Here is a 9,171-nt window from a genome sequence, read left to right as displayed (position 1 = left end):
TGTGGTGATTAAATACAACAAAATAAATGATACGACTGCATAAAAACTGTGATAGCCTCACTGCTATCCCCGGTGTTGCTAAATATAAACGGTAAATGGACTAGTTTTTATATAGCGCTTTTCTACTCTAGTTGAGCACTCAAATATTTATGCAAGCATTATGCAGGTCAACCAACCTAGTTTGTTAGACAGGCACTGGAACCAGTGAAGCTTGTGGGTTTAATTTTAGCGGTAACGAATCACATGTCCGAGACAAGCTTATTGACATGCGTCAAAGAGTCAGCCATAGATGGATGTCATGGAGAGAATCCGCCCATTTTTCAAAATAAAACATCATTCAGACTCATAATAAATAAAATGGAAATAATGTAAGTTATTTATTCTTTCATTGCTGGGGACCCTCGGACCAGTACCGGTCCGCGGCCCGGGGGTTGGGGCCCTCTGCTCTAGAATACTTTGGTAAACAGAGGAGCTCATGGTTGACTCAATGACTGTAAGCTGCTCAGGTCCTGTGGCTGCAAAACAAACCCAAATCATCCCTCCTCCACCACCGCGCTTGATGTTTGCGCTGATGTGCTGCATTTGGTTTTCTCCAAACAGTGCACTATACATTATGGTCAAATATCAACACTTTGGTCTCATCTCTTAAAAAGGGCATTTTTCTGTTTTTTTTTTCTTGTGGTTTGTTCAGATGCAACTTTGCAAGCTGAAGCTGTGCTGCCATGTTATTTTTAGAGAGAAGAGGCTTTCTTCTGGCAACCCTTCCAGACGATCCCCAGCCACACTGGCTCAGTCTTTTTCAAATTGTACCGTCATGAATTTTAACATGCCAAGTGAGTCGTATAGCTTCTCAGATGTAGCTCGTCCTGTAGTAGGGTTGGGTGATTTGCTCCATAGTCCAACTATCCTATTTTCCACCTTTGGCATTGCCGATGGCCAATAGTATCACTGCTGGCACACAAGGGTGAGAGAGAAAAATGCACACCAGGAGTTTATTTCTCATTTCAAGCATGAGGAAACATTTAATGTTACCATACAAGACTGATTGATTTAGCCAACCACATTTAGTGAATACAAGCTCTACAGCTGTAACAGTACTAAATCATTACATTTGCTGCCTCTTTACTTACTTACCTTAGGCCTATAGTTCTACTATATAATCCAGTTTGGGGGGTTTCCTGTGCAAAAATATCTCACCTGGTTTTCCTGCGCTTTTCACCTGCCATTCCTACATATAGCAGAGTTTCACTGACAAAAATGCCTGCTGGGGGGAAAAAAGTTCAGCAGACAATATAAAGGAGTGCCTCTGCAAGTGACATTAAACTCTAGCATAAAAAAAATGACCAACAGTCAGCGATATCCTCCTGTTTTCACTGCTCCTAACACACATTCATTTCAACGTAGCACAAAAGTTGGGGCGTGAACCTGTGTGCATGTGCTTGTGCACATACAACAAATCGCCTTGACTGGAGCGCAATCACTGCTCACATTGACCATTGGCAGTCTCAATTAATCATCAGCACCTAGCTGCTACTTACCCTCATAATTACTATAGAAGCAGTAAGGATGTTTGACTTGTTTTTGTTGGCAGTCTTTTTTTTCTTCAGCTCTTCTGCAGAACCAGCTCCCAGTTTGGATTCGGGACACAGACACCCTCCCTCGTTTTAAGATCAGGCTTAAAACTTTCCTTTTTGATAAAGCGTACAGTTAGAGCTGGATCAGGTGACCCTGAATGATCCTTCAGTTATGCTGCAATAGTGACTTCTTCTCTCCCTGAGCCTGGTTCTGCTGCAGGGCTCTTCCTGTTCAAAGTGGAGTTCTTCCTTCCCACCGTCAACAAATGCTGTTCATGGGGGATCATCTGGTCTTTACGTCACAGTATAACACGCTGCAACTGTTGTGAATAGGTGCCTTTTTTTTTTTTAACTGAGTTGAGTTGAATATAGACATTCAGTGAAATAACCATATAAATGCACCCTGTGTGGAAAGAGGTTATTATGAAAGTCTTGCTTGTGAAGCTACTGTGCAGAGTGACGATGAAGGACCAAGGCCAAACTGTTCTGCTCTGCTGCTGGCTCTAAAAGGGGACAAGGAATAACTATAAATCATGTAGACACAGTTCAAACTTAGGATAAGTGTCCTAAATAGCTGCCTATTAAAAAAAAAAAAAAAAAATCAAAAGAAATCATGAAACAATCAACAGCCACAGTCCTCTAAAGTTTTCTCATAAAAATCCACTGAAAGCAAATAAAGGAAACTCAAATTAAGAATTTATTACTGCTTATGAACAAGGTGATTATTTTTTATTTATCACAAGAGGCTTGCCGGTGTAACAGTCACTGCTTGTTTCTTCACGGGCTGAGAACTTTTTATTTTTTTAAATGTTCCTTCATAAACGAAGTGAACTGCACTGAATAGCAGCCAAACATGAAAACAGGCTCCTTATCTGATGAGCACTTTTATTTTCCCTCTGAATAGATGAGCAGATTATATTTACATGTAAATTAGAGGGGGAGACTTTAGTGATGTGATTACGTTTAGTTTCAGTGAATATTGACTTCCCTCGTTCATTTTTCTTTTTTTTTATCTTGCTTCTACTACAACATTAAAAGCATTCATGATAGCATCAAATCGTTTGGACAGACACAGATGTTGGGTATCTTTAGTTCTGATACTACGGAGAGTCTTTGTGTGTGTAAACTCTGCTGTTTCAGTCCATTGAGGTTTGGGGTAACGGGATAATGCTTGGGATCGTTGTCTTGTAGCATTACCCAATTTGAGCCAAGTTTTAGCTGTTGGGCAGAGGGCCCCATATTAGCCTTTACAGAGGACTTCTGGTCAGCTCAATGATCAATCCGGTGCATTTGATTAGCAGCACCTGGCTGCTACTTACCCTCTTAAATCCTATGGAAGCCATAAAGGTGTGCTCAGTTTTTCACACAAAGTTTCTGCATTTTGGTTTAGTTTTTGTTGAAGAAAGAACAATATGTCCTGTTGTTGTTCATCTGAAGTTGTATTTACCTCATTTTAAGACTTGCTAAGGTGATTTTCTTCTTCTTATGTCCTGATACTTTAATATTGAAAGAGATTGTACTTCTTTTTTTCCAGATGACTATATTTTTTGTCAGGCATCATGTACAAATCAATCATCTCAGAGATACCAGCAGCCTGCAGGCTGCTAGTCGGCTGCTCAAACCTCCAGTTTTTCTCTCATCTGAGTTGCCCACCAAACACAGCAGGGCAGATCCAGCCAGTTCCTTGCTTGAGAGAAAAGCTGCCTTTGATTATGGTATTGATTTGGATCTTTTTTAAAAACGTAGTTTTCCCAAGTGAGCCACAATTCAAAATTTTTCAAAGCCTGTGTGAGCTATGAGAGAATGTCTAGTAGCAATGCAGTCTTCCACCTGTAATTCTTACTTTGAGCCACATGGGGGAGCTGTGGCACTGTGTTGGCTCCCTGCTTCCAGAGGGAGAGGGAGAGGAGCAAAAGAAAAAAAAAAAAAATCCTGGGCTCATATTGAAAATTCATGACATGCACTTCTCAACTTCTGCAAGATACACAGCAAGTATAATGAGCTCAAAGCAGAGAACTTGGTCCTTCCTGACTATTTTATCAGTTTGTATTTCTTTTCAGCTCAGTGTGTGCATGTGTGAAAGACTAACTCCCTGTACCATCATTTAAATATAAATTACTGGCATGGCTGTGGCTTCAAACAATATTGCAAAAGACAGGAACAAAAACAATTAAAATCTCTAAACAAACAGCCACTCCTCTCGTGAAGGCTGCGTACTGGAGCGCCGGCGTGAGTGGGGAAGAAAAGCTCGATTTGCCCTTAATTACATTTTCTCTTCACGTTCATCCATCTCTCTTTATCATCTAATTCTCCATTAGCTCATCCTACAATTGCTTTTTTAAATTGCGCTCTATCTTTTTATCCTTTTCCTCTCCGTCACTCCTGACGTTCTCTGTCTCTCTGTCTGACCTAGTTTTGGACAGCGTTTCTCTCTCTCTCTCTCACACGCATGCACACAGACACACACACACACACACACACACACACACAAACTAGTGGTCCTTCAGGTGCTTAAAATCCTTGAGAATTGTTTGAATTTTGATGTGAGTTTTTAAGGTCTGGAGATGTCTGGACTTCTTTTTTTTTTTTTCTTAGGTTGAAATATCTGGATTTGATCAAGGTCATGAAACAGCATTTGTACTGTTGCTAAAGGACAGCGGTATCTTCTTCCCATCATCCTCCATGGTTTCATCTCTTCTCTTTGCCACTGTTTTTCGAGTGTGATACAGACGAGTGTTGGCATGTTGCCCCAGACCAGACCAAAATGTTCACACACACACACACACACACACACACACACACACACACACACACACACACACACACAGACAAAGTGACACACCATCGTCAACACACAGCCTGCAGAACATCTTTGGACTTCCCCTTCATCAAGCTTTTTTTTTTTTTTGTTGTGTTGTTTTTGTGTTTTTTTTTTTGTTTTTTTTTTAAGGGGAGGACAGTGATGTCACAATAGAACCACAGTTACAGCTATGGCACATGCTGAGTGAGAAGTTTCAACCATCTGGTCAATCATTATTCATAGCGAGGCGTAAACAGTAAAACGTGCCACCAGGCATGTGTCGCAGAGAAAGAGCGAGAGGACGGTGGCGGGGCCGCCAAACTGCCTCTGCTCATCTGAAACAAAGGTGGGGTGGTTAAAAGAAGGCACAAGAGTGCTTTGTGAGGGGTTCAAAGCCCACCTGGACCACGTGGACAGAGGATTTCTCGCTTATTGCAGTAGTTGTGTTGACATCTAAACTCATATTTAGGGTGACTGCAGGAAAAAAAAAACAAAACAGAGAATAACCACACAGTGCCCTGAACAGCTAATGTGTTGCTCATCATCAAGCAAATGGCAATTTCTGTCCACCTGGAGGTGAACTTGTACGCACTTGCAGTGAAAGTTTTGCTTTTTGAAGTCCAGGTTTGCCATTTCTTTATCATTCATCAGAGGCGATGTTAGCTGCACACAGTGAGAATGAATCAAACACTTTAATGAAGCAGCACACGCAGCAGATCAGGGCGAAAAAAACCACTTAAAATGACACTTTTAAATAATGACAGTTCCCGTGTGCTCAGGAGTCAGAGCCTTCTTACACAAGTCACCAAATAACAGTTGGTACTGTAGCTTGGCGTAACGAGACTGCACAGATTCTGCTGGCAACAAATGTTCTCCAAAATCTAGTAAATAACAGATCATTTACCAATAAATCCAATCAGCCAATCCAGTGCTGTCTTTCAGTTGTAACTAGTTGCAGATATATACTGGACACATTTAACCCTGAGGTACCCCAACCCTAAACCTGTGTTATTAAACTATGTCATTTAAAGTTTCTGACAAACGGGGAACCAGAAGACCGAGAACAAAAACCCATTCTAACAGACGTGCATCAAAAACCGGTCCTTTTTGCTTTCCTCCAAAACATAGGCTTCGGGTTTCTTGGCATCACTCATGAGGACTTCTGCTAAAATCCTTCTTGAGTCTTTGGGAAAGAGGTCTTGGGCAGGACCACAGTTTGTAAGAATTTGTTGTTTTTTCACACAGAGGTCATAAGGTCATTAGGTTAAGTCCTCAGTATAGCTGGGGAATTTGGAACCAGCTTACAGGAATTTTACACTCAACATAAAAGCACAAATTATGTGAGGTCCATTGTGAGAGCCTGTTTCAGTAGTTTTAATTAACTTCAAGATATCCTAGACTATTAGATCTAAGTAGCTTACTGAGATCTACAGAACATGTAAGTGAATTAAGTTAAATGCATTAATATGCACAGATCTTAGCTAACAACACTAATATTTCTAAAATCCTGGTTATAGCCCTTCATGGTGCACAGTGTGTTTATGCACGGCCATCTGCACAAAGACTCCTGACAGCAGAGAAAAGTCAAATGCAATTTTCCATTTCAAGGAGTGCGAAGATACACTCAAAGAAATCTTATGTGTCGTGTTTGAAGGGAGATTCTCAAGTTTCTAAGTGTCAGGACATCTTCTGATCTGAGGTGTGTCATGTGTGGTTTCCTGCCAGATGAAGATTAAAAAGATCACATGTCGCCACCTCGCACAATTACATGACATTTAAACCATTCCAGCTGCTGTCAAGTCACTGGTTCCCACGTTTATTTTGGTCAAATGTGGAATATAAACAGCTCTGCTTGTTATGAAGAACATTTTTGCAGTGACTTGTCTTCCTCAGCATGCGTGTGTGTGTGTGTGTGTGTGTGTGTGTGTGTGTGTCTGTGCGCGCTCCCTCCCTCCACCTTTGCCTGGCTGTCAGCTTGCCTCGACCACGTAGCAGCTTCCTGGCAGCGGCAGCAGCTTGTGTCTACTCTCCCTCTCTCTCTCTCTCTCTCACACACACACACACACACACACTCAGTGTCAGTAGCCTATGTAGAACCACGTAGCACCAGCTTTGGATTTTAACCACCAACACCACCACCAACACCACCAGCCCGAGCGGCAATGGATTTCTTTGAATTCGACTTTTTCAGAGACTGGGAGCTTGAACAACCATGGTAAGTCCTGTGCGCGCTGCTTTATATTCTTGTGTGTGTGTGTGTGTTTAAATGCATGTGTGTTTATTGTGGAGGAATGACTGGACATGCTTCTTGGGATTTATAAATAAAGGTTATTGTATTTTTTTTTTTTCTGGAGATGCAGCCAAACTGAGTCCCGGAGAAATCGTGCAAACCGTCTTTCTTTGTCACCGTAAAGCTGCCGTTGTTGCTGGAGATGAACCGGGAGGCATGCACACGCAGCCTACACACACACACACACACACACACTACAGGCAGGCAGCGCAACGCCGGGTTTTTACTGTTTCATTGTGGTATTAAAAAAACACTGTTTGGTGTAAAGGTGAGCGCGGACAGCGGGGAGTGCGCCAGAGCGCAGGAATCAGATACGTGTGAATGAACCGCCTCCTCACAAGTTTGGGCAGTTTAGTGTCTGTTACATTTCGGTCCTTAAAGAATCGCACATCCTGGTGAGATTTCAGTTCGGCTCACCTGGTGCTGCACAGGTGTAAAGGTGCACTCTCGCATTCATGGAGGCGTAGCGACCGAGGGAAGTTCAGATTTGTGAGAGTTCAGTGGCAGCTCGGTGTGTTGATTGAGCATCGCTGCTAAGTCGTTATTACAGTAAATGCTTAAAGTAGATGAGCTCCATCTTTAAATCCAGTAATGCTGACAGTGCTGAGAGGTCTGAACTCAGTCTTTTCTATTTTGTCTTAGAGTGCGTTTGTTTGTTTGTTGATTCAGAGCTGAAGTGATTAGTCATTAGTTGACAGACAGGATGAACAGTTCATTGGGTTTGGTTCCATCCACTCTCACTGCAAAATAACATCAGTCAAATCAGTATGTCCCATGATCAGCTGATCTACAGTACCGGTCAAAAGTTTGGACACCTTCTCATTTAATGTTTTTATTTTATTTTCCTACATTTTAAATTAATACTGTCATCCAGACTATGAAGGAACACATAAGGAATCATGTAGTAAAATTAAAAGTGTTAAACGAACCAAAATATGTTTTAAATTTTAGATTCTTCAAAGTCGGCACCTTTTGCTTTGATTACAGCTTTGCACACTCTCAGCATTCTCTCACTCAGCTTCATGAGGAAATCTCCTGAAATGGTTTTCCAACAGTCTTTAAGGAGTTCCCAGAGGTGCTGAGCACTTGTTGGATGCTTTGCCTTCACTCTGAGGTCCAACTCATCCCAAACCATCTCAGTTGGGTTTGGATCAGGTGATTGTGGAGGCCAGGTCACCTGATGCTCCATCACCCTCTTTCTTGGTCAAATAGCCCTCACATAGCTTGGAGGAGTGTTTGGGGTCATCGTCCTGTTGGAAAACAAATGATGGTCCCACTAAGCACAAACCAGATGGTGATGGCATGTCGCTGCAGAATACTGTGGTAGCCATGCTGGTTAAGTTCGCCTTTGATTTTGAATAAATCGCCAACAGTGTCACCAGCAAAGCACCCCCATACATCACACTTCCTCCTCCATGCTTCACTGTGGGAACTACACATGTAGGAACCATCCGCTCACCTTTTCTGCGTCTTACAAAGACATGGCATTTGGAACCAAAAGTCTCAAATTTGGACTCATCAAACCAAAGGACAGATTTCCACTGATCTAATGTCCATTCTTTGTGTTCCTTGGCCTAGGCCATTCTCTTCCTCTTGTTGTTCTTCCTTAGAAGTGGCTTCTTTGCAGCAATTCGACCATCAAGTCCAGGTTCACGCAGTCTTCTGTGAACAGTTGATGTTGAGATCTGTGTGCTACTTCAACTCTGTGAAGTATTTAGGTGGGCTCTTATCTGGGGTGCTGTTAACTTGCAGTTTCTGAGGCTGCTAACTCTGATGAACTTATCCTGTGCATCAGAGGAAACGCTGTATACAGCAAGTTCATGTCAGGATACATTTAGCAAATTTTATAGTTTGCCAATAAAAAAAGGGGACCTTGTCAGAAGGTTTATGGATGCCATTAACTCTATCTCAGCTGAGCTTTAAAAACTCCATCCATCCATTTTCTTGAAGGGGTATCCATCTGGGTCCTCTCACACAGCTGTCAAAGAGCAAGAAAAGGTGTAAATCAGGGACAGGTCACCCATCCATCACAGGGTTAGCATAAAGAGAACCTAAGCACAACTGTAATTTAGAATCTCCAGTTAACCTAACCTAGATTTCAGTGTTGGTGGAAACCAGAGCACCTGGAAAAAAAAAATCTGCATAGGCATAGAGGGAACACGCAGAACAGGCCACCAGGGGGTTTGAACCCAGAACCTTCTTGCACACATGTGGTCTTTACTTGGGCAGACTGACCATGTATATTTTGTGATTTATTTTTATTTTTATTTTTTCATCCGTCCAAAACAGTTGATTTACTGCTGGACAGTCTGCTTGCTCTTATTTTGAAAATCCAGTTCTCAGAGGATGGTGTTTCTATACGAGCGGGACGGGGTGGTTGCTGTTGTGGCAGTCCTCGATGTGATTCAGCTTTTTTGAGTCTCTCGTCCTACGATCGGATGGGGTCCCGTTCCACTTCATTGTTCTGCTCTAGAGATCCACTCTGAACTGGAGGGTCACCAGATCTT

General features: G+C 42.2%; 1 protein-coding gene across 1 annotated transcript in view; it reads left to right on the top strand.

The window, feature by feature from the left end:
- The first annotated feature begins 6,433 nt into the window (after nt 1-6,433).
- Nucleotides 6,434-9,171, top strand: part of aff2 (AF4/FMR2 family, member 2) — a 195,372-nt gene continuing 192,634 nt past the window's right edge. The window contains exon 1 of the mRNA XM_030738522.1: nt 6,434-6,589. Coding sequence (XP_030594382.1) covers nt 6,537-6,589 — 53 coding nt within the window. The 5' untranslated portion in view covers nt 6,434-6,536. The remainder of the gene's footprint in view (nt 6,590-9,171) is intronic.

The sequence above is a fragment of the Archocentrus centrarchus genome, chromosome 10 (assembly GCF_007364275.1).
Source record: "Archocentrus centrarchus isolate MPI-CPG fArcCen1 chromosome 10, fArcCen1, whole genome shotgun sequence".
Lineage (NCBI taxonomy): Eukaryota > Metazoa > Chordata > Actinopteri > Cichliformes > Cichlidae > Archocentrus > Archocentrus centrarchus.
Note: the sequence above shows the minus strand (reverse complement) of the source record. Positions and strands in the feature narration are given on the sequence as shown.